The sequence below is a fragment of the Mesocricetus auratus genome, unplaced genomic scaffold, assembly GCF_017639785.1.
Source record: "Mesocricetus auratus isolate SY011 unplaced genomic scaffold, BCM_Maur_2.0 Super-Scaffold_100006, whole genome shotgun sequence".
NCBI lineage: Eukaryota > Metazoa > Chordata > Mammalia > Rodentia > Cricetidae > Mesocricetus > Mesocricetus auratus.
This window is the reverse complement of record NW_024429190.1, coordinates 74,848,524-74,874,497: the sequence shown is the minus strand read 5'-3', so window position 1 is coordinate 74,874,497 and position 25,974 is coordinate 74,848,524. Positions and strand designations below refer to the sequence as shown.

General features: G+C 45.9%; 1 protein-coding gene and 1 long non-coding RNA gene across 2 annotated transcripts in view; one reads left to right on the top strand and one right to left on the bottom strand.

Moving 5' to 3' along the window:
- Positions 1-403: 403 nt before the first annotated feature.
- On the bottom strand, positions 404-2,388 carry LOC110342066. Its single transcript, XR_005877849.1, has 3 exons — positions 2,242-2,388; positions 1,963-2,118; positions 404-1,519 (listed from the first exon to the last, which is right to left on the bottom strand). It is a non-coding gene; the product is annotated as an uncharacterized LOC110342066 (long non-coding RNA).
- An 11-nt stretch (positions 2,389-2,399) lies between these two features.
- The window catches only part of Hpse (heparanase), a 38,002-nt gene continuing 14,427 nt past the window's right edge, over positions 2,400-25,974 (top strand). The window contains exons 1-5 of the mRNA XM_040747513.1: positions 2,400-2,693; positions 11,453-11,598; positions 13,458-13,583; positions 21,882-22,055; positions 25,105-25,273. Coding sequence (XP_040603447.1) covers positions 2,491-2,693; positions 11,453-11,598; positions 13,458-13,583; positions 21,882-22,055; positions 25,105-25,273 — 818 coding nt within the window. The 5' untranslated portion in view covers positions 2,400-2,490. The remainder of the gene's footprint in view (positions 2,694-11,452; positions 11,599-13,457; positions 13,584-21,881; positions 22,056-25,104; positions 25,274-25,974) is intronic.

The following is a 25,974-nucleotide window of genomic DNA, read 5'->3' as shown; positions in this document are numbered from 1 at the left end:
CAAGATTGTCTCAAAAACAAAAATAACCAGGTGGTGGTGGCTAACGCCTTTAATCCCAGCACTCAGGAGATAGAGGCAGGTGGACCTACAACAAAACAAAAACATGGTGTTAGCACATGTTTACACACACACACACACACACACACACACACACACACACACACACCAGAAACAGCAACAATAACAAAAAAAACTCTTGGTGGTAGCACTTGTTTAGCTTGGTCCACAGAGCAAGTTCCAGGACAGCCAGAGCTACACAGAAAAATCCTGTCTCAAAAAACCAACCAAACAAGCCAGGCAGTGGTGACACACACCTTTAGTCCCAGCACTCAGGAGGCAGAGGCAGGTTCGAGATCAGCCTGGTCTACAAGAGCTAATTCCAGGACAGGTTCCAAAACCTACACAGAGAAACCCTGTCTCAAAAAAAACTTAACAACAACAACAACAACAAAACCAACCAACCAACCAACCAACCAACAAAAAGCCCAAAATAATTAACAAGTGGTCCAACAGTCTAGACCCTACTGAGGGCTAGAATGCTAGTCAGGGATTTATCAAAATCCAGGTGAAGTGGGCTTGAAGTGTCCTGTTATAAAGTTGTCTCTGAAGTTGACCATATCTTCCTCTGATACAAGAAAACAAATCAACTTAGAGTCTAGAGCAGGAACTGATCTCCAGCAAGAGCTCATCACAGTCAGCAGTGCCTCTGTTTCCTGTTTGGTTCCTGGTTCCCAGATTAGCATCTTGCCTGTAGATCCTACTTGCCCATCCATCTCAGGATGTCACATATATGGAACGCTTGCAATGATCTCCTTTCCAAAATACTCCAAAGGAATTGGCATGACTTCACACCATGACGTCATCAGGGAGGTGACAGATGGAATCCATGTCATGACACACAGAAAAAAAAGTCCCGTCTTCTGCTTCCCCCTTCCACAGGGTTTTACTCCAGACAGTTTTCTGTTGACATGATTTTTTTTCTCGCTTTGTAGCCCCTGGCTATGGCATACCAAGGCAAATGCAGGTCACAGCATTAACTATGCATGTAATTTTTAAGTCGCCTAAGGATAGACAGATGAGTGCAAATTAGATATACACTCTGTAACAGCCCATTTTTACTTATTGCTTGACTGGTGGTGCAATCTAAACAGACAGTTCGAAGGGTTTTGGTGTCATTTGCTTACTGAGTAAGTATGAGTTGATTGCCTCCTGAAGGGCAGGCAAGGTACCATGTATGAGCAATCGGCAGGTACACCATAATCCCCATCTCTGCTTTGAGAACTTTATAAGCCCAAGGTGAGCACCAGGCAACATCCCAGGGCAAATGCAGTCAACTCTAACTTGTTAGGATGCTGTGTGGTGGGGTGGGGGTGGGGCTTAGTTGCCTAGAAGTGCCTGAAAGCTTCCTCCGGGAGACTGCAAGGCAGTGGAGTCACACCGCCACCAGCTTGCACTTATGCACCTCTCTCCACTGAGTTCCGATACTTGGACAGGTTGCTGTGTCTATACGCGTGCCCTCCTGTGTAAAGAGAAAAATTCGCAATTGGCGGCATGCTGTGGAAATGAGAGGTAGAGGTAGCACTGTTAAAGTTTCTCTCAGGGTACCGCGCGCGCGCGCACACACACACACACACACACACACACACACACACACACACACCAAGCTTAAGCACTTGGCGCTTGCCATCATTATATACCAGTGTAAACGGCAAGGGAAAACTAAAGAAAAGTTGAGGCAACAGCAAGGGATAAATGCATGGCATGGCGGGAATTGGCTCCGAATTCCAAGAGTAGCTGCACAGGCTTCCAGCTGTCCTGTCGACTGCCTAGCCGTATCTAATACTCTTAGGCTCTCACAAGTACTGTTTTCATGAGTTGCTTGGGGGCGGGGAGATATCATTTGAGGGCTGATTTCTAGCTGAGTTTTAGCTCGGATCAGATTTTCAAGGGACAGCGAGATACCTGAGAAGCAGATCCCCGGCAGAGGACACTAAGTTAGTCAGACTTTGGCAGGCTCGAGTGTCGTTTTCGGCAGATGGGAGTGGGGGTAAGGGCTGGCTGAATCCTCAGGCTGGTCTTTTAGTTCACGGTCCAGTCCTGGCGCTAAGTGAAAAGGACCTAGAAGAGGGGACGTGAGCGCAGGACATCAGGAAGCTGGGGCCCCCCTCCTCCCTCCCCGAAGGCTCCGAGGCGTTCCCTCCCCAGGCCTCCCAGGATCTTGGATTCTGGCCACCTCCGCACCCATCGGATGAGTGTGAATGATTTCAAAAGTGGACGTGACCGCCGCCGCCAAGGGGGAAGCCAGCACGGAAATGGGAGAGAGCGCCGATGGGAGGGCGGGGAGAAGAGGGCGCTAGGGGAGGGACGCAGGGGAGGAGTGGGAGGGATGGAGCGCCGTGGGAGGGTACCGAGCCCCGGCGCCAGAGGCAAAGCGGGGCCGGGTACCCGGGGCGGGAGCTCTCACGGCTGCGGGCGGTCCAGCCAGGTGAGATGCGGCGGCTGCTGCTGCTGTGGCTCTGGGGGCCGCTCGGTGCCCTAGCCCAGGGCGCCCCAGCAGGGACAGCTCGGGCCGAGGACGTGGGGGTCTTGGAGTTTTCCACCGAGCAGCCGCTCCATCGCGTGAGTCCCTCGTTCCTGTCTGTCACCATCGACGCCAACCTGGCCACCGACCCGCGGTTCCTCACCTTCCTGGGGTAAGTGCAGCCCCCGGTCCCATCCCTTCGCCCATCCTCCAGTCCCCGCTACTGTCTTCCCACACTCGCGGGGGCCAGCCACGCTCTTTGCTGAAGCAACTTTGCGTTTGGTCTCCCCAGCCTCCCTCTCGTGTACAATCACCCCCCACCCCCTCCCCCGCTCAAGCCTTTTCCTGTTTCATTTACTCAGCGCTTGTTGCCTGGGCACCAGCCAAGTCCAGGTGAGGAGGAGGTTTGGAGGAAAAAACCCAAAGCGGTCACAAGCTGGAACCTTTGAATTTGCCTCATTAGAGGACCAGTAAACTGGAGTCTTTTGAACTCTCTTAGGAGATTAAGATTAAAAAACAAAGAAGAAGAAGGAAAGATAAGTCAGATAGAAAAAAAAACTCTTTGGAGAACAACTGTCGCTCATCTTGCTGCTTTTTAAGCATGTAAATATAAGGGCACTGGAGTGTGTGGCCAGCATGCGAGTTAGAGGCCAGACTGGACCAAATGCAGGGAGGCAGAGTAGAAGCCAGGAGGAGAGAGGAGGGAGGAGAGAGTAAGCCACCTTGCCTAAGATTGCAGGGTGTTTCTAATCCTAGATGTGGGAAGCAGAGGTAGGAGGACCAGGAGTTAAAGGCCATCTTTGACAACAAACAAGTGTGAGGCCAGTCTGGACTAAACTGGGGCGTGGCTGGGGTGGGGGGTGAGGAGGAGACAGGGAGAGAGAGGAGACTGAGACTAATTGGGAAAACTGGGGAGGGGACAAGACAGGGCAATGGGGGAATATAATGAAAATACATCTTATACACGTTTGGAAATGTCATGATGAAACCCATTATTATCTATAATTAATATGTGCTAATAAACTTTTTTAAAAAGCACATGTTTCTCCAAGATGAGGGTGCAGACAGGATGCTGCTTCATCAGCTGCAGGGCTTTCCCTTCGCCTGAGGAAACACATCTATTGCTTCTGCTCCGTGAGGGCAGACTGTCCCCAAGATGAAAGACACCAGGCACAGTCGTAGGCCATCTAAACCATGGAAGCCTCCAGAGATCTTTTGTTGTTTTGAGATATTGTGTAACCATTAGCAAAGGCTAGCCTTGAACTCATGGTCTTCCTGCCTCAGCCTCTTGAATGCCACCACACATAGCTGACTATACCCTTACTAGGCCTTTGGGTTACCATTGTCAAACCCTAGACATCAATTGAGTGTCCCAAGCTCATACTATCAGGTGTCACCACTGATTTTACATTGGAGTCTTAGGACTAAGAGTTTGACAGTCCAACCACCCTGGTTTTCTCCAGTGTGACTCGTGGGATTTGCCTGATGGCTTGACAAGATAACAAGTACTTACTAGAATGTTTGAAGGTTAAGCTAATTGTTTCTTGCCTAGCACATACAAATCCTGGGTTCAATCCTCAACATTGCATACAAGTAGGCATGGCGGCTCATGACTCTTATCCCGGCACTCAGGAGGCAAAGGGAGGAGGATAAGAAGTTCATGGCTATCCTCAGCTATTTAACAAGGCTAGCCGGGGCTGCATTAGACTTTGTCTTAAAAAATAAATGTAAGGGCCAAGTGTGATTTAATCCCGGCATTTGGGAGACAACAATGAAGAAATTGAGGCTATGGAAGACTAAATAACTCACCCATGGTCAACCAGCTAGCAATTAAAAGTAGTATTTGAAGGCAGACACTGACCATAAAAACAAAGGCATACAAGAAGAAAACATGCGGGGCTACGGTGACGCATGCCTTTAATCCCAGCACTCGGGAGGTAGAAGCAGTCGGATCTCTGTGAGTTCAAGGCCAGCCTGGCCAACAAAGTGAGTTCCAGGACAGCCTCGAAAGCCACAGAGAAACCCTGCCTCAAAGAACGAAAACCAGAACAAAACAAACAAACAAACAAAAAAAAAGGAAAACAAGCCTGCGATTATTTTTAAAGGAAACACAGCAGAGTATATTAGGAAAAGATTGTCTAGAAACAAACTGATGGATTGATTAAAAGAAAAAAAACTACCATTAACACACAGATATAGACTTGGGGCCCAAACCTCGGAGGTGCCCCAAGGAGGGTTAGACAAATGAACTGGGATGGTATGACTCTGTTACAAGCACTGGATGAGTGAAAACAGGTCTCTCTCACATTTGTAACCAGAGAACAGACAGTACGAAAATTCAAACGTTAATCTTAGAAGACTCTCGAATTGAAAAGGAGCATCTGTTAAATTTCTCTTCCCTGGGGAAATTAGTCAGAGAATATTCTCAGCCTGCATTAGTGAAGAATACCAAAGAGACCCCAGTCCCAGAAGCAACATGAATTATGGTGTGTGCCTCATCTGCAAGGCACAAATGTAATTTTAAAACTTTTTGCTAAACACATTTTACAAAAAGCAAAAAGGCTGAACATGATTGCTAGCTATAATCCTAGCACTTGGGAAGCAGAAAACAAAAGGGTCGCATGTTCAAGATTAGCCTGGGCTACATATCGAGGCCCTGTCTCAAATAGGAAAGCAACAAAGAGCAAATATAAACAGTAAGAAGAAGTGTGTGAATGCTAACATTTGGCAGTTCTGGGAACAGAGTCCAGGGGCTTGCACACTATATAACCTACTCTGACACTAACCTGCACCCCCAATATAAAAACAGTAATGAGATAGTTCACCTTCCCCTTGTAAGATCATGCATCTAAAATCTTGTGATTTACGTTTACATCATGTCTTAGGTCAGCCCGAATACATCTCAAGTGTCCAGCAGCTAGTGGCTACTGTGTTAGAGAGCGCAGTTCTATTTGAAATAAGGCATATGCATTCATGGCCATAATCTCCTCATTAAAAAAAAGGCAATATAGCGCTAAGAATCGGTAGAAATCCTAAATTCTGCAAGGCAGAAGTGGCATTGAACAACTGTCTTAGGGTTTTTGTTGTTGTTGTTGTTTTGGTTTTTTTTTGTTTGTTTGTTTGTTTTGCTTTTTGCTTTTTTGAGACAGGGTTTCTATGTGTAATAACCCTAGCTGTCCTGGAACTAGCTCTGTAGACCAGGCTGGCCTCAAACTCACAGACATCTACCTGCCTCTGCCTCCAGAATGCTGGGATTAAAGGAATTTGCCACGATTGACAGGCTTAGTTAGGGTTTCTGCAGTGAAACACCATGACCAAAAATCGAGTTGGAGAGTATGGCAGTTTGAACGTAATTGGCCCCCATAATCTCACAGGAGTGTCACTATTAGAAGGTGTGACCTTGTTGGAATGGGTATGGCCTTATTGGAGGAAGTGTGTCACTGTGGGGGCAGGCTTTGAGGTTTCTTATGCTCAGGATACTGCCCAGTGTCTCAGTCAACTTCCTGTTACCTGCAAGATGTAGAACTCTCAGCTACTTCTCCAGCACCATGTTCCCTGCCATGATGATAATGACTGTACCCTGCCATGACTGTACTTCTGGACCTGTAAGCGAGCCACTCCAATTAAATGTTTTTCTTTGCAAGAGTTGCTGTGGTTATGGTGTCTCTTCACAGCAATAAAAACCCTAACTACTGCAGGGAGGAAAGGGTTTATTTGACTTACACTTCCAGATCATAGTCCATCATTGGAGGAGGTCAGGACAGAAACTCAAGAATGGCTAGAACATGGAGACAGGAGTTGATGCAGAGGCCATGGAGGGTGCTGCTCACTGGCTTGGTCCTCCTGGCCCACTCAGTCCACTTTCTTATAGAACTCAGGACTTCCAGGGATGGCACCAAGGACTGGGTCCTCCCCCATTGATCACTAAATGAGAAAATGCCTTACAGCTGGATCTCATGGAAGCATTTCCTCAACTGAGACTCCTTCCTCTCTGATGATCCTAACTTGTGTCAAATTGACACACAAAACCAGCCAGTATAACAATAAAGAAAAAAACTATGTTTTTTGCTTACTTTGCATAGTAATTTCTTCTTTTTCTTCAGTAAACTTTATTTTTTGACATTTCAATAACCATTTTTGGTGGTTTGAGAATGTCCCGCCAAAAGGAGTGGCACTATTAGGAGGTGTGGCCTTGCTGGAGTAGGTGTGGTGTTACTGGAGGAAGTGTGTCACTGTGGGTGTGGGCTTCGATGCCTCCTATGCTCAAGCTACTCACAGTAAGACAGTCTACTTCCTGTTGTCTTCTGATCAAGATGTGGCCAGCAGCAGCATGTCTGCCTGCATGCTACCATACTCCCCATCGTATTGATAATAGACTAAACCTCTGAACTGTAAGCCACCACCTCAGTTAAATATTTTCCTTTATAGGAGTTGCCATGGTCATTGTGTCTCTTCATAGCAATAGAAACCTTAACTAAGATACCATTCATGAATAATTTTAATAGTTAAATTCCCACATCTTTATTAACAGTTGCTTTCTGCATTTGGAGAAGCCTTTGTTACCCATATGAAGTTTGTGGTTTAATAGCCTGTTGTGTTGGTTGCTTTTCTGTTTCTGTGACAAAAATACTACAACCAAAGACAATGTAAGGAAGAAAGGGTTTGTTTGGGTTTACTGTTTCAGAGAGAGTCCATGATGGCAGGGGAGGATGGCAGGTGATAGCCAGAATAGGAAGTAACACAAAGCAAAAAGAGGTTCTGGAAGTGGCTGAGGCGAGGTGATCTCAAAGCATACCTTCTCTAGCCAGGCCTTATCTTAAAACTCTTCAAACAACACTGTCCTCTGGGGGCCACATGTTTAGTGTGCCTATGTGTGGCATTTATCATTCCAACCACCAGACCTGTGTTGCATAGGGCACATGTCCCCTGTCTATTACTGAGACAAGTCATTTTGACTGAAGAGAGACAAAGAACAGAGAGCCACCACAGGCCTAATCCCTGACAAGTTCTGTCCCCTGATTGGCCCCTTGGTGTCCTCTTTCCTCCCAAGTCATTCCACCATGCTCCTGGAGCCTTGAGTTTGGTATCATTCTCATAGAGTATTCCTTTACCCATACGCCCTAGCTAATACAAGGCACTTCCCTGAAGACTCCTCTTCCTCTGTAACCCTGTTGAGTATGAGTCGTATATTCTCTCATACTCCATCCCTGTGCCTACTACTCCTTCTAGATGATGGTTCATTAGTCTGCACGCGAACTGCTGTAGTTCAAGTCCCTCTTGGCTTGTTACCTCTGGTGAGTTAGCTTAGCTCCTTTTTCTTTTTGTTTTTGTTTTTAGTTTTGGTTTTTGGTTTGTCAAGACAGGGTTTCTCTGTATTGCTTTAGAGGTTGTCCTGGGACTCGCTCTGTAAACCAGGTTGGCCTCGAACTCACAGAGATCCGCCTGCCTCTGCTTCCCGAGTGCTGGGATTAAAGGCATGAACCTCCAACACCCAGCCTGCTCCTTTTTGTTTAGGTTCCATATTTACAAAGAGAGAATAATGAAATCCACGCCATTGTGATGTCAGGAGACTAAGTGACAAAAAAAAAATCCTCCCAACCTACCTAAAGTGCTGGATGAAACCGGTATGTTTTAGAGGCATGTGGTTTCCCTCCAGCTCACGTTCAACCTTTGTCATTCACTGTTTCCCTAGCCTCCATATTGGTTAAAACCTGGCAGTACTCTCAGTCCCGAGTCCCATTATGTTTATCTGACAAAAACAAATTTCTCAGTTTCTCCATCCTGACCCTCTAAGAAAATTGTTACTCAATGTTGGCCAGTTTGCATCATCCCATGAAATGTCTGCATTTCTTCCCAATGCCACATTCTGTGGCATCACCCCGACACCTTGGAAACAGCAGCAGTGGAAATATTTACACCATAGAAATCTGCGAGCACCGGGAACCAGGGTGCTGTTTTGCTGACAGTTGGCTGCCATCACATGCTGCACTACTCTATTTCAACCTGCAAACATCATGACCCTATCTTGACTCTCTTCGTCTCCAGAGACATCACTTCCGTAGGTGAAAACCCCAAACACCAACTTCATGCTCTTGGATCAGATCTCCATGCCTCCTCAGCTCATTCGCATTATAGCAAAAGTAAATTCTCAACACGCCTGCCTTTTCAACAGCGCCTCCTTGAGCAGCTGCCTTTGCTCGATCTCTTCCATAGTTGAGCTTTTTGATTTATCATCCAAACCGTTCTGTGATAATAACCTCTACTTCTGCCTCATTGCTCTTCCTGAAATGCCAGCTGTCACTTAGTTCATCCTGTTTCCTTCTTTTGGAATCTCTGGGGTGGCCCTTAAATCTGGAAATGGAAATATAATAGCATTTAGTGCATATTAATAAGCCACCTCTGCTCTGTTAAAGATAAGCAATGTATTTTTGCCCTAAAGGTAAAATAAAAACACCTGCAAACTGTTTTTGTATTTTTTTTCCTTGACAGCCTCCTCTGGAAAGGGAACAGCTGCAGCCTTACACATTCTTTTATTTCCATGACACTGTGGTGGCGGGTACTTCCCCTTTCTTTCTCCTGCATATGATTGAAATACTGTGCCTTTGATCAATTTTGTTTTTATGGCAAGTTTTGCAGCTGTGTTAAATCTGTTTTTTCCTTTTGTCAGAGGGCATCAATATTGTGTTCTAAGAGCACAAAAGATACTTTACTGCAAACAAAAAGGGTTTTCCTAACAAAACTCAAAGACATATGACTTGCTTGATGTGGCAATGGCCATAGCAATGAGTTTTACTGTCATCTTGTTCAAAAATGACCTACAGTCATTGGCTGGCCTCCTCTTGCCCTTTCTCAGGCTGACTTTCTTTGTTCATCCACTTAGCAAATATTGGCTAAGTACTGCTGTGTGCCAGGCATTCATGTAGGCACTGGGAAGAATCTGATAGACCAGATGAGGTCCCTGCTCTCAGGGAGCCAGTACCAGGGACAGCAGCTGGGAGAGAGGCAGGGCAGTGAGACACATGAAGAAACTGATTTCAGAGAGTGGGAAACCCTCCACAGCACATGAGGCGGGTTGGGCTGATGGAGAGGAACCCATGATGCTGTAGGCCATTGCTCTGGAGACAAGGCTTTGATCCAAGTGTATCTGAATCAGACCATCATATGGTACTACAGCTCCTTTTCCCTCCAGTTCCCAAGGACTCTGATCTCTTTGCCAGTGTCAATTACTTACAGATATAGTAGCTACTTAAATCTAAGCGAATGTCTTCTGTCATACAAAACAAAAATGCCAAGAACAAGAACCAATGCCTGGCCAACGTCAGTGGGGTGGCATGAGGCCTGGGTGACTCTGAAGAAGTCCTTCGCATGAGCCCTTGGGCTGTATATTAGCATTCATGGACTGTGTGGCTATTATGTTTTGTCTTCATTGAGACCTTTTTTTCACAATTGCTATATTGAAATACTTGTCCTACACGTCAGCTAAATTCCAGAGGAGGCATGTTGTCTTGGCTGTTCATGTTTATGTTTCTGCACTGGGCTCTAGGCATCTGGAGTTATGACATTGGTGTGTTTCTTTGTGTAGATATGTGGTCTCACTCACCTTTGCTGTGTGGGTGTTTGGTTCTTTGGTTGCTGTTACTCTAATCTGACAAGTTGTGGACCAGCACAATGACACTCGGTTTTCAGTCTGAAGCCACACTGGGTTTCAGTGTTCAGATGCTAACTAGTCCCATATCTGAAGGTCTGGTTGGAATTCTGGGTTCATACTCCAAGCAGTCCCAGATTGCTGAGGAGAGTGGGCTGTGTGGTAGGCTATCAATGGGAGAAGGGGACCAGCTCTGTAGGTATCCTCAGTGGGATTTGGGGTCTGACTCCACTGGGGGTGGGCAAAAGCAGAACTAGGGATATCTTGGGTCAGCCAGGATGGCTGTGAGTACCAAAGGGATGCAGGTGGACTGGGAGTGGGGTGATCGGGATAACAGTGGTGGGACTCTAGAGATATTAGAATAGGGAAAGGAGGGGGAGCACCTGGGTCCCTGACAAGTGTAGTTAGTGGCTGTGAGGGTCCTAGAGGACATCAGGTCTACAGTCTAAGTGTGACTGATCATTGACTTTATACTGAGGAGTCTCCAGGACATATCCCCAAACCTAGATGTGTTTCTTGAGTTCCATTCACATGTGGCCTGTGAATCTGAGGATTTGGTGTCCATTTATATATTAGTTTGCTGTGACAAATGCCTGACAAGAGCCACTTGAGGGGAAAGGTTTGTTTCAGCATGCTTGTCTTCTCGTGGATGTCATGCTGGCGGGCCTGAGGTCACGTGGCATCTGTACAGAGAGGAGAGATGAATGTCCACTTTCTATTCAGTCTGGGACCCCAGCGCATGGGATGGTGTCGCCAACATTTAGGGCGGATCTTATCTCCTCCATTAAACTTTTCTGGAAATACACTCACAGACATACCTAGAGATGTGTCTCCGTGGTGGTTTTAAATACAGGCGTGTTGACACTGAGGGATTAGGCCCCACAGTTGGCCTATCAGCTTCTGCAGGTTTTTCTGCCCTTTCTTCCTCCCCCTCTCCAGATGGCAGTGCCCCAAACTCCTCATCCAGTCGTCACGAGTCCTTTGTTTCTGAGGATAGATGCGTCTCGAACTGTTCACCTCTCTCCACCTCCCTGGGGCAGATAGCAGCTAGAAGTTAAGGAGTAGGCCCACTAAGAGAAAAGGAAGTGAAAACGTTTAACTGGGCTTTCTCAGAAAATAGTGATCACAAGCCAGAATGGTGGTGCTTGCCTATCTCCCAGCATCCGGCACAGAGGCAGAGGGACCCCAAGTTTGAGGCAAGCCTGGGCTACATAGTAAGATGTCTCAAAAAAACTAGAACAGTAATGATAATTATCATTATACTTTCTTGCTTGTCTCCATTTCAGCTCTCCAAGGCTTCGCACTTTAGCCCGAGGTTTATCTCCTGCGTACTTGAGATTTGGCGGTACCAAGACTGACTTCCTTATTTTTGATCCCAAGAAGGAACCAACTTTTGAAGAAAGAAGTTACTGGCAATCTCAAGTCAACCGCGGTGAGACTTTGAAAAGCGTATATATTTGAGTTAACCTGCACCAGTCATGAGAATGCTTAGGGGAAAGTGTTGCTGTTCAGAAGTTCTGTGAGACATCAGATGTCTGTTAAACCGGTCTTTGAACAACTGTGAGATGCACTGAACACTTCTTCACACCTTAGGGACGTACATATTTTGTCTATGTGAGTGAGTAGCGTTTAGTTAGTTCATGTATTCCATATTCCTTCAGACTCACTTTCTCCAGTGAGAAAGTAGTCAGAGCTGTTAGTCAGTCCCCAGCTGGAAGCCTGGTGATTAGGGAAAAGCAGAAAGAAGGCACGAGGGCCCGCTTTAAGAAGAAGTTCCAGGCCGGGCGTTGGTGGCGCACGCCTTTAATCCCAGCACTCGGGAGGCAGAGGCAGGCGGATCTCTGTGAGTTCGAGGCCAGCCTGGTCTACAGAGCAAGTTCCAGGACAGCCTCCAAAGCCACAGAGAAACCCTGTCTCGAAAAACCAAAAAAAAAAAAAAAAAAAAAAAAGAAGAAGTTCCAGGGTTTTGCTCAGCCTGGCTCTAGCCCACCCTGATCTTTTTTGACCATTTGGCTTTTCTCTGCGTTTATAATCTAAGTTTAGACTGGACGCCGACCTTCCCACCTCGCTTTCCCTCATTCCGGGGCAGCTGAGGGGCTCCCTGGGATCCCCAAAGCTCCTCTGAGACACACTTTGTGAGCACTGGTATAGAAAGGGGACTCTGTCAGCCGGTCACAGGGGGGCTTCCCAGAAAGGAAGTCATCAGCCAGTCTCAGCTGGTTCTGCCAGCAAGCACTGGCAGCCCTTCTGTCTCGTGATAAAACAGTGCAGGCTTCCTGGGAGGAGAGTGGGGCGGCTCCCATGCACACGCCATGGTTCCAGAAGCCTGGATGGTACCAGCCCTCAAGGGAGAACAGGCAGGAGTTCATCAGTTTGGGCCCATTAGCTCTAATTCGTCACAGAGGAAATCACTACAAGGCAAATACCATCCAGGTATAGCAATTTTCTATGTGTTTAGATTGTTTTTATGTGCATGGGTGTTTTACCTGTATATATGTGTTCAACACATGTGTGCCTGCTGCCTTAGGAGGTCAGAAAGGAGGTTGTATACCATGGAACTGGAGTTACAGACAATCGTGAGCCACCAACTGTGTCCTGGGATTTGAACCCAGGTCTTCTGCAAGAACACCAAGTGCTCCCCTCCCTTTGTTTGTTTGTTTGTTTGTTTTGACACAGGGTTTCTCTGTGTAGCTTTGGAGCCTGTCCTGCAACTCAGTCTGTAGACCAGGCTGGCCTCAAACTCATAGAGATCCTCCTGCCTCTGCCTCCTGAGTGCTGGGATTAAAGGTGTACACCACCACCTCCCAGCAATGCTCTTAACTGCCAAAACATCTCTCCAACCTTCGTTGTGGTTTTGTTTTTAAGGGAGAGTCTTGCTGTGTAGTCAAAGCTGGTCTCAAATCCATGCCACACCTCCTGCAACAGCATTCTGCAAGGCTGAGATGGCGAGTGTGTGCCACCACAGCCAGCTGTATTTCAAAAATGAACTTTCACTTTTGAGCTGAATTCGGACTTCCGCATGCAATTCTCTGATGCGCTCAAGCTGCTGAGGGGATTTCTGAATTAGTCAACCATTTGAAATCATGTCCGGTGCTCCCTGTCAGTGTACACCCACTGTTAGGGAAATTGCCCTTTGGTTGTTTTCTTGGTAGCTAGCCAACAAATATGGCACATGTAACAATGTAACTGTCTCTGATCTTGTACTTAGTGGCCAGAGACTTAATCACCTGCCTTAGCTACGCAATAGTAGACTAAGTGGTGTCCCTGAGAGCTTTTCTCTTCTACTTGCAGATGTTTGCCGATCTGAGCCCGTCTCTCCTGGCGTGGTGAGGAGACTCCAGGAGGAATGGCCCTTTGTGGAGCTGTTGCTCCTCAAAGAACAGTACCAAAGAGAGTTCAAGAACAGCACCTACTCAAGTAAGAAATGCAAGTGCCTGCAGGTGTTCTAGCCACGGGCGTGTTCGGAGGGGCTGCACTTGGATTTAGTAACCCCTACAGCAACGTATAAAGCTGCGCAGTGTTTAGATGCTATCAAGAGTTAATGAGGAGTCAGGGGGGATGGTGTCTGCCACACAAGCATGAAGATTCCCAGCATTCACATGAAAACTCTGTGTGTGTGTGTGTGTGTGTGTGTGTGTGTGTGTGTGTGTGTGTGTGTGTGTCTGTGTGTTTATGTAAGTAACCGCAGTATGGAGACAGGTGGATCCCCAGAACTAACTGACCAGCTACACTAGTCAGACGTTAGTGAGTTTCAGGTTCAGGGAGAGACCCTGTCTCAAAAACTAAATTGGGGGCTGGCATGGTTAAGAGCAGTGAAGGTGGCTCAGCGGTTAAGAGCACTGGCTGCTCTGGGCAGTGGTGGTTCATGCCTTTAGTTCCAGCACTCAGGAAGCAGAGGCAGGAGGATCCCTATGAGTTTGAGGCCAGCCTGGTCTACAGACAGAGTTCCAGGACAGGCTCCAAAGCTACAGAGAAGAAATCCTGCCTCAACCCCCTGCCCCCCCAAAAAGAGACCTGCTGTTCTGGCTGAACTGGGGTTTGATTGTCAGCTGCCACATGGGTGTCTCACAACTGCCTGCAACTCCAGTTCCAGGGGATCTGATACCCTCTTCTACCTTCTATGGGCACCAGGCACTCACAGGGTACACAGACATACATTCAGACAAAACACCTGTACACATTAGGTGAATCATTTTTTTAAAAGTTATTTGCTGTTATTTGTCATGGGTGGTAGTAATTTAAAAAAAACACAAGTGAAAAACAAAAGACAATGTTGCCCTGGCCTCCATAAGCATGTGCATACACATACACTGCACACAGGAACACACATACATGTACACACCCAGAGTTAGTTAATGAGAGAAGCCGGCATATAGCTCAGTGCTCGAGCAAACTCTGAGCATGCGTAAGGCTCCGGCTTCAGTAACCAGCATCAAGAAAAGAAGAAAAACAATTTGTGGAAGACCTTGAACCCAAAGCTCGCGTGGCTTTTTCCCTGACTTCTGACTCTGTCAGCTGGCCACAGAACGGGATTCAGAAACCAGTCATGGGAGTTGAGACATGAATATAGTTTTCCTGCAAAAGTAAAATATGGAAGTGTAACATATAAAACTCACCCACACTTCCTTCTTCTGCTTCTCATCGCAGAAGTATGGAAAGCCACCATGGGTTGAAAATCCTGAGTCTGAAAGTCCAAAATTTGAAATCCTCCAAAGTCCACTGTTCTGAGTTTTGGTTGAATTAAAGACATGCAGTTTATAAAGACTTTAGTGCTCCCAAATCCAAACACATGTGGGCTGCAAAAGGCTTTGGATGCAAGCATTCCAGATAAATATTTGAACTGCCCATATATCCTTTGTTTTGTTTTGTTTTTCAAGACATGTTTTCTCTGTTACTCCCAAATCCGAACACATGTGGATTGTAAAATGCTCCGGATCCAAGCCCGATAAATATTTGACCTATCCACATAACTTTTTTGTTTGTTTGTTTTACAAGACAGGATTTCTCTGGATAGCCCTTACTGTCCTGGAACTTGCTCTGTAAACCAGTCTGGCCTCCAACTTACAGAGATCTTCCTGCCTATGCCTCCCAAGGCCTGGGATTAAAGGCATGTGGCACCATGCCCAGATCTTATAACTTTTTAAAATGCCCTTATTGCTAGTTACCCCTTCATGTCCCGATCTCACACCCCAGTTTAACCCTTTCTGTTCCATTATTCCCCTTTACCTCCCTATACCACTGTTTGTTTGTTTCCAAGACAGGGTTTCTCTGTGTAACTTTGACGCCTGTCCTGGCACTCGCTCTGTACAGCTGGCTGGCCTCAAACTCACAGAGATCTGACTGCCTCTGCCTTCCAAGTGCTGGGCTTAAAGGTGTGCACCACCACCGCCCGGCTACCCTCCCTGAAAAACCTGTCCCCTTGGCCTTTTATTCTATAGGTACTCTCAGTGAAAAGGGAGTCAAAACTAAAATCCAGAAATGAGAGAAAACATGCAACATTCGTCTTCCTTTTTAAATGTTTTTATTTAAATTAGAAACATACATGCTTCAAATGTCAATCCCAGTTCCCCCTTCTCCCTCCACCAGTCCCACCCCAATCCAATCCACACATCATTCCCCAGGGAGGGTGAGGCTAGAGTCTGCCATTTCATCCAGGGCAGGACGTAGGCCCTTCCCCATGTGTCCAGGCTGAGAGAGCATCCCTCCATTGGAATGGGCTCCCAAAGTTCATTTGTATGTCATGGTGAACACTAAACTACTACCCAAGGTCCCAGAGATTTCTGAGGCCTCCTCACTGACACTACATTCTTGGAGTCTGGATCAGTCCTCTGTTGGCCTCTTAGCCATCAGTCTGGGGTTCAAGAGCTCCCCCTTGTCCAGTCAGCTGTCTTTGTGGGTTTCACCAGCATGGTCTTGACCCCTTTGCCCATCACTCCTCTATTTCTGTCACTGGGTTCCAGGGGGTCAGTTCAATGTTCACCTGTGAGTATCTGTCTCTGCTTCCATCAGTCACAGGATGAAGGTTCTAGGATGTCATATAAGGTAGTCATCAACCTTACCATCAGGTAGGGGCTATTAATGTAGTCTCTCCGCTATTACTTAGTTTTCCAGTTGGTGTTATCCTTGTAGATCTCTGGAAATCTCACTAGCATCAGCTCTCTCCTCAAAGCTATAATGACTCCAACTATTATGGTAACTCCCATACTGGTCTCCTCTATTCTTACCCCGACTCAGCCTTCCTGCTCCCCCATGTCTTCTTCTACCCTCCTCTTATCCCCCTCTCTTTTTCCTGGTTCCCTGTCCCCTCCCCCCATGTTCTCAATCTGCTCAGCAGATCTTGCCTCATTCCACTTCTCTGGGGTATATTGCATATCTCTTGGGAACCTCCCTGTTTCCCAGACTCACTGGCCCTGGGATTGTAGGCTGACACTCCCCTGATCCATGTCTAAAATCCATATATGAGTGAGTACATGCCATGTTTGTCTTTTTGTGACTGGGTTACCTCACTCAGGATGGTTTCTTCTAGTGCCATACATTTGCCTGCAAATTTCAATACTCCATTGTTTTTTCCCGCTGAGTAGTACTCCATTGTGTAAATGTACCACATTTTCTCTATCCACTCTTCAGTTGTAGGGCATCTAGGTTGCTTCCAGGATCTAGCTATTACAAATAATGCTGCTATGAACATAGTAGAACAGACATCCTTGTTGTATGAATGGGCATCTTTTGGGCTGGAGAGATGGCTCATGGGCTGGAGAGATGACTCAGCCGTTAAAGGCTAGGCTCACAAACCTTCGTCTTTCTATGTCACTCAAAATGATTGCTTCCAGCTCTACCCATTTACCTACAAGTTTTTAGCAGCTGAATAATATTCCATTATGTAAATGCAACACATTGTCATTATATTCGTTTGATGGACACCTAGGCTATTTCCATTTCCTGGCTGTTTTGAGTAGAGCAGCAATTAAAGTGGATGAGTAGGATCTACAGCAGGATACAGAGTTCTCTGAATGTAAGAACTGCCCAAGAGCAGTAGAGTTGGATCATGTTGTATTTCTAGTTGTTTTTTTTTTTTTAAACAGCCTTCTGCCTCCATGTATGCCTGCCGGCCAGAAGAGGGTACCAGATCTCATTACAGATGGTTGTGAGCCACCATGTGGTTGCTGGGAATTGAACTCTGGATCTCTAGAAGAGCAGTCAGTGCTCTTAACCTCTGAGCCATCTCTCCAGCCCCTAGCTGTATTTTTTTTTAAGTGCCTCCACACTGCCTTCCAAAGTTTCGACACCTGTTTGCACTGTCACCAGCAGTGGGTAAACAGGTAGGTGCCCCCTTCTCCCACATCTACTCCAGCATTTGTTATCTTTTTCCCCCTCTAGCTACCCAGTGTAGGGTAACATTGTCCTCAAGACTTTAACGTAAGTGAAATGAGCTTTCTTCACTAACTGTGGAATTCTTCTCATCTGAAAATTGATGCTATTGCTTGGGGCGGGCCGAGATGACAAGTGTGAGCTGCCTAGACCAGATTCTCTTTGTTGTTTTTGAGGCAGGGTCTCCCTGCTTTCTGCCCCTTCTCTCTTGCCCTCCTATTTCCTAAGAGACAAGCATATTGGGAGTTGGCCTGGTCATAACTCACAGTGGTCTCTGATTACTCAAATGGAAGAAAATAAGAGTCGCACATCTCTCACTCTAAGTCAGAATCTAGATTAAATAGTAAGGGCGGCTTATCCAACACTAAGGTAGACTGAACCCTTGGCCTCTTGTACCAAATGATTAGCCATGCCCTGAGTGCAAGAGGAAGGTTCTTTAGGAAAACTGGAAGTTCTACTCCAGTGAGCATGTGGATGACAGGAAGGGAAGCAGCTTAATCGAAAAGGTTTTAGTGGTCAGGATGGAAGATCAACGCAGCCACAGTGCTCCCTTTGCCCAGGGCAGAGCTAACCCTGGTGCTCCTCAACACAGCCACAGTGCTCCCTTTGCCCAGGGCAGAGCTAACCCTGGTGCTCCTCAACTCTGCGAAGGGGAAAAATGTAAGGACACTGCAGGAGACCTTAGAGGGGCCTCAGGCCAAAGCAGCACACATGCTATAGCTGCAGCAAATTATCCAGAAGGTCTAATAATGTGGTTGGTGAAGAAACTTCAGAGTTTCAGTGTAGCAGTCTTTTATTCTGGAAGATACCATCTAGGACTTCCATAGCTGAAGAAGAAAAATCAACACTGGCTTCACTCCTTCAGTGGGAGGCTGACTTTCTTTGGTGGGTTCAGGGTCTCGAAATGATGGGGGACAGACCAAAGTCTATTAAACCAGAAGCAAGCTTTATTCCAGAAAAAGAAAAAAATCACCTTCGGATACAAAAAGCTTATCAGCTATAAACCATGACCACAGCCAGAGTCGAGCTTCTGAAACTGTGGCGATGGGGGCTGGTTTTGGGCTTCTTCTTATAGTAAAATCCAGCACCAGGCATGGATCAAAGAGCTTTTACAACCTTGAGGTCAGGCTTAAAGCACATTGCACTTTAAGTTTTACAACTTTTGATTATGGGATGTTAACTTAGAATGCTTGCGAAAGCCTGTGACAGAGACAGCAGAGAGTAGGACAGTTAAAAATTCAGGGAATACAATGCAGAGGAGTCCCATAGAGGCCACAGGTAGAAGCCAGTCTCTGCTGTGGTGGAACTTTGTTTATGATCTAACAAATAAAGCTCTGTAGACCAGACCAGCCTCAAACTCACAGAGATCGGCCTGCCTCTGCCTCCCCAGTTCTGGGATTAAAGGCGTGAGACACCACTGCCCAGCTTTTTTTTTTTTTTTTTGAGGGGAGGGGAACTTTTTTCCTATACTTCAGATTGAAAGGGCAATCTGTCTCCATGAATCCTCAGACTGCACTGAGCTCCTGTCTCCTCCTGCCTTATATTCCTCTCTCTGCCCAGCCATATCACTCTTGTCTCCACTTAACTTCCCTAGTTGTGGGATTAAAGGCGAGTCATTCCAAGTGCTGGGATCAAAGGTCTGAACTCTGTTTCTCTTTTAGACTGGATCAATTTCATGTAGCTCAGTGTGGCCTTGAAATCACAATATAGGTATGTGAGGAGACCACATGGTATTAGGTAATAGGTGAATTTCCATTTTGAGGGGTCATATTAAATATTGTACTTGTTTGTCTTTAGTTTCTGAAACACATTAGCTAGGACTTATCATATGTTACCAAGGCGATGGGTTTGGAGCGTCTTTCCTGCCTCTGCAGAGATGGCCTCCTTTCCATCGTGTAACTGTCTTAGCATAGTCCAGCCACCTGCTGATGGTAATAGAATGTACACACACAGAAGAGATGTCCTAGAAAATATAGGAAACTTTCCCAACACAGATCCTCTTGAATCTACCTAAGTCAGTGGTTTTCAACCTTCCTAACGCTGCAACCCTTTAGTGCAGTCCCTCACGTTGTGGGGACCCCCAACCATTGCTACTTCATAGCTGTAATTTGGCTACTGTTATGATTTGTAATGTAGATATCTGTGTTTCCCAAAGGTCTTACATGACCCCCATGAAAATGTTGCTAGACTCCCAAGTGGATTGTGACCCACAAGTTGAGAACTACTCTCTTCAGGACAAAACCCATTTGGATTGTAAACCTGTTAGGGCAGAAGGTACAGAAGCAGTTAGAACAAACTACAGAAGGGCAGCTCTCTCTTGTGCAGGTTTGATTTAAAGAGCCAGCATTTGGCTTCCTTTCCTCTACACTTCCTTCCCACTGTCCCCATTCCCCTCAACATGCAGCCCTATGCTGAAGGCCTTGATGTTAATTTACACTGTAAATTGAAGGAAAAGACCCTGCTCTGTTTCTTTAATGTGTTGTCTAGTTTATGTTCATCCCAAAGATTTCTCTACTTAGAGAGAGAGAGAGACAGAGAGAGACAGAGAGAGAGAGAGAGAGAGAGAGAGAGAGAGAGAGAGAGAGAGAGAGAGAGAGAGAGAGAGAGAGAGAGAGAGAGAGAGAGAATATATTGTGTGTGGAATGTGTGGAAGTCAGAGGACAACTTGTGGAAGCTGGTTATCTCCTTTCTCTGTGCCACTCTTAATAACCACCCAGTGACTTATTATTAATTATAAACGCTCAGCTGATAACTCAGCTTTACTACTAACTAGCTCTTAAAACTTAAATCAATCCATTTCTACTCATCTATATGCTGCCCCGAGTCTCGTGGCTTTTACTTCTCCTGCATGTCCTGCTTCCTTTCCGTCTGGCTGATGACTCCTCTGACTCTGCCCTTCTTCCTCCCAGCATTCTCTGCCCTGAAAAATCCTTACTAGCCATCAGCCAATCAGCTTTTTATTAACAATGAGAACAACACATATTGCTTGTTCCTCAGCACTCCTGTTCCTCTGTAAGTGAGAGAGGTGAACCTATAACTCAGGTGGCAGACTTCTGATCCAGAGAACTTTCTAAATCACACTTTTGCAATATGTCAAGTGGTCATGGGTGTACTTGCAGCAACTGAGCTACAGTTCGCAGTAGGCTGTAGTGTCAGCAGTATGCTTTTGTTAAGTGCTTAGGGCTGGACTCCATCTTTAGTCTACATGTATTACTAAGAACTGGACTGGAACAGCCACCACAAACCCGGTGTGCAGTTAGGCAACGCTTGTGTGGTTCGGGCCTCACAGGAAAGTGAGTGTGAGGTTTGCGTGTGCTCTGTGATCCCCAGCTCCATCAAGGCTGTCCCAGACCGAGGCTGTAAACCCCAGTGAAAAGCTAGGTGGCTGCACTCCGGAGTTTCTCAAATCCCAGTGTGTGTCACTCCTTACTGACTGGCCACAGTGCTCTGGAAGTGACACACCAAATATCACACCTCCTAAGGCTCACTGGAGTTGTGCCCCTCAGCAGCCTCCATCAGCACCAGTGAGCATGAAGCTTCCTGTTGTGATTGTGAAGGTGATCTAAGCCAAAGACTTTGCAGCTGATCAAAGCCAAGTCACTTTTAAGGCACAGGTTTTGACATTTGCCACACAGAGAGGTGTTTGTTGTTTCTAAATTGGAAGAGTTGCTGAGTGAATTTCTGCTGAGTAATGATTTGAAAATTTACATGAAAATCATAGTGCCTATGACACCCAATTCAAAGACCACACTTAAAATTGTGTTGTTAAGGGGCTGGAGAGATGGCTCAGTGGTTAGGAGCACTAGCTTCTCTTCCAGAAGACCTGTTTCAATTCCCAGCACCACATGGCAGCTCACAAACACCTGTAATTCCAGTTCCAGGAAATCCAATATCCTTTTGTAGCCTCTGAATGCATTGTATGTGTGTGGTGGTACACAGACATGCATACAGGCATGTATGGGTGGTTGCTCATACACATAAAAGTTTAAAAACTTTAAATTGTATTAATGACACTGTCAAAACACAAGTAGAAAGCTACATCCCAACACTTAGGAGATGAAGGCAAACGAAGGAAATTAGAAGTTTGAGGTCATCCTAAGCTGTATAGTGAGTTTGAGTTCCAGACTCCATGCTAATTAACTACTCTACCAACTGGACTAGATCCCCCTGCAGGTTTTTCTTTTTTGATTTGTCTGTTGACTTGTGTCATTGCTTGGGCACAATGACAGCCATTTATTAGGAATGGAATTACTTTGACTAAACCATATAAAGAAATCTAAGGAAGAGAGTCTGGGGTCATCTTCACCATGGTGTTGACCTAACTAAACATCACCATTGTTCTTTTAGGAAGCTCAGTAGACATGCTGTACAGTTTTGCAAAGTGCTCGGGGTTAGACCTGATCTTTGGTCTGAATGCATTGCTAAGAACTCCAGACTTACGGTGGAACAGCTCCAATGCTCAGCTGCTGCTGGAATACTGCGCTTCCAAGGGCTACAACATCTCCTGGGAATTGGGCAACGGTATGTACCTAGGAACATCTCATTCATAAAGGAATTCCCTCACTGTTCATTTTCCTGTTTTGATATTCTTTTCCACATTGGTAAATGTTAGAGGTCTTTTCCATAGACCTCTCCTTCGACACAGTCACGCTCAACAGCAATGGTGCTGCATCAACAGAAAGGTCCTCTGAATCCCAGAAGCTATTGATAAGCCCAGTTTATGGGCATGTTCAGTGTGTGTGTGTGTGTGTGTGTGTGTGTGTGTGTGTGTGTAAGCAAGGGGAGTGTGTTGAGAGAAGCCTTCCCGCCAGCCTGGTTCCAGAGCCGCATCAGTCCCAAATGAACACACAGGAGGCTATATTAATTATGAAGCTGTTGGCCTTGCTTGTTTCTTACTGGCTAGCTCTGACTTAAGTAATTGCCCCATAATTGTTAATCTAAGTATTTCTCTTACCGGAGAATAGTTCCGGGCTTCCTACCCCATGGCGTTACATCTTGACTCTCTGTGTTTCTCCTACCCAGAGTCCTCCTGGACTCCTAGTCCCACCTATCTTGGTTCCCTATTGGCCCAACAGTGCTTTATTGACAAATGCACAGGACTTCCCACATCAGGCCACAGTACACACATGCATAGGTCAGAGGACAATTCTGTAGAGTTGGTTCTCTCCTTCCTCTTCTACAATGGTTCTGTGACAAATGTTTCAGCAGCTAAGCCACCTTGCAAGCATATCCTTAAGTTGTTTTTGAGGTAAGAAAAACTACTGGAGCCATCAACTCCCCAGCTCCCAGATTCCCTTGGGCTTTGCAGACTTTTAAACTTACTGTGCTTAGCAAACAGAACTCAGTGAAACTGTGAGGGTGGCAGTTTGATTCTCCCCTTCCTTTCCTTTCTTTGTTTCTTAGTTTGTCAGGTCATCTCCATGTGGTGGCTTGTAAGAGAAATGTCCCCCATTGGCCGAGGTCCGTGTACAGCTTGGTGGCCTATTGGAAGAACTGTTTGTGGAGGGCAGTGCAGTCTTGCTAGAGGAAGTATGTCACTGGGAGCTGGCTTTGAGGGTTTATTGCTGCACCTGTCAAGGACTGGTGTCTTTGGGGCTGTAATCCAGACCAGCCGAACAGCCCCAGGCCTGTTCCTGAGTAGGGGATTGTGGATGAGGGAAGGCTAGCTATAGACATTAAAGGAAAGATGGAGACATAGAATAGTGTCAGGAGGGCAGTTTCCGTCCATACTGAATGTGCCCAGTTTATTCATGAATCATCTTAAGTAACCAACCAAAGACGGGGACAATGGTAGAAGACTTCTATTATCATGCATAAAGGGCAAATAGTATTTATTTCCCTTAATCCTAAAGACACTCCATAGCTGTATGTCACATGTATTACTAGGCCATCAGGCACTCCATAGCAGCACGAATCACCTAGTCTTCAGGATGAGCATAAACTGAATCTAGGTCTATTGTTATTTAGATAGGAGTCATTCACCACCTAGGCTAGGACATCCTGCAGCTATTAAATATCTTAAAGACAATAGGAGTCACTTGAGCAGGATGGAATAGATTTCCAATATACAACCCCTCCCACATGCAGCCCAGATTCTCTCTGTCTCTCTCTGTCTCTGTCTCTCTCTCTCTGTCTCTCTCTCTGTCTCTCTCTCTGTCTCTCTCTCTCTCTGTCTCTCTTTCTCTCTCTCTCTCCTCGCATTCTGTATGTGACTAAGATGTGATCTCTCAGCTTCCTGTGTTGACCACCTACTGCCTCTGGAGCCATTAAGACAAAAGAATTATTTCTTCCACAAATTGCTTTCTGTTACTGCAACAAAAATAGCTACTATACCCCAAACCCCACACTAACCTCTGTCATATGCTCCAGCTGTCTAGAAGCTGCCAGCATAGATTACACATTGTTGTGAGCCACCAGACAGGTCCAGGTCATATGGACTAGCAGCCAGTGCTCTTAACTGATCCATCTCTCCAGTCTCAAGGAACTTACAAGTTCTAACTAATACGCTAATGATTAGTCAGAATTTTCCATCCCTCAAGCAATAAGGCTAAATATGAAGTGCAAAAATAAATGTAGTCATTTAATGAGTCATTTAATGTTAAGGACAGGTACTGTTAGGCACATAAAATTCTTCTCTCTGCCCGTTTTTTTTCTTTCTTGTTTTCTTTTTTTTAAGTATGTGTGTGTGCACGTGAGTGTTCTTGTGTTTTTATGTGTGTGTGTGTGTGTGCGCGCGCGCGCATACGTGTGTGCATGCTTGTGTTCTTGTGCTCATATGAATAAGCATGCAAAGGCCAGAGAACACCCTAGAGTATCCTTCCTTGGGTGCCTCTACTTTTTTGTGTGTGAGACAGACCTGGTCTCTCATTGGCCTGGAACTTACCTTGTAGCCTAGCTGGAGAGCAAGCAACAGAGATCATCCCGTCTTGTCTCGTCTCTCCTGTGCTGGGTTTACAAGTGGGCCACCATGTATGACGAGTGGGCCACCATGTCTGGGAATCAGTCTCAGGTCCTGCTTGCAAGGCAGGTGTTTTACTGATTGAGATGTCTTCCTAGCCCCTCACTTTCTTTTGTTCTTTGTAGGTAAATAAATTATTAAATTGGGCTACTAAATACTTTCTATAAACTATTTTCCAAATGCTCATTCATTTAACAACTCTATTATTAACTCTAATTTGTTTACTCCTCCTCATTCCATAATTAGGAAGTTTATGTTTCTAAACTCTGTTCTTTATTAACTGGAGGGGAGGGGGTGTATGTCTTACTCTCCTTGACTCTCTCTCTCTTTTTTTAAATGTGCATAGTGCTTTGCCTGCATGCATGTAAGTGTGTTGGATTTCCTGTAACTGGAGTTACAGATTGTTGTATGTGGCCATGTGGGTACTGGGAATTGAACTCGTAACCTCTGGAATAGCAGTCAATACTTTTAACCTCTGAGCCATCTCTCCAGCCCACTTTTCTTGACTTTCAGTTATTGGTTTGTAATTTGAAAACTGTTGGTTGCTGTGTGCTTGTGTTTAAATATAGACCATTTAGATGAGAGGTGAGTTCGAGCATTGCTGTTTTCCAGAGCCCAACAGTTTCTGGAAGAAAGGTCACATTTTCATCGATGGGTTGCAGTTAGGGGAAGATTTTGTTGAGTTTCGTAAGCTTCTACAAAAGTCGGCTTTCAAAAATGCAAAACTCTATGGTCCTGATGTTGGTCAGCCTCGAGGGAAGACCGTTAAGATGCTAAGAAGGTAGGACTTGGGGGGATGTACAACTGCTTTCTCCTTTTTTGTTTTGTTTTATTTTGTTTTTTGGGGACAATGCTCCTCTATGTAGCCCTGGCTGTCCTGGAACTCCCACTATAGACTGGGCTGGCTTAGAACTCAGAGATCCGCCTGCCTCTGCCTCCTGAGTGCTGGGATTAAAGGTGTGTACTTAAAAATTAGCCCTGTGTGCTCAGCTTAGGTGATTCCAATTTTGTTGACAATACCCAAAGCTCTGTGTGAGGAGGCAGTGGAGCGTGTGCCTTCTATCAGGCCTGGCTGGGGTATCCTTGGGCCCTATCAATGCCCTAGAGTTTCCTCTCTGCCCATTTGATTTCACTCTTGTTGGTCTTGACATTAACAAGGAACTGGAGTGTGCTGATTTCACTCTTGTTGGCCTTGACATTAACAAGGAACTGGAGTGTGCTGATGACTTCTATTTTCTCAAGACTGACTCAGCGGTCTGAGAGAACGAGATGATAACTTAGGAGTCAAGCTTGTTTCTCCTGGGGATGCTGTCACAGAGGTGTTTGGATTGCCCTGGAGCTGTGAGCTGTGGGCTGTGGACGGTGGGTGATGTGTAGTCTTTCTTTATGTGTTGGTGGATGCCTTTCATGGCCATGACCTTGACTTTAGCTCTGAGAGGGACAGGGGCTTCTTTGCTTTTGGTGCCCTCCTGGCAAAAAAAG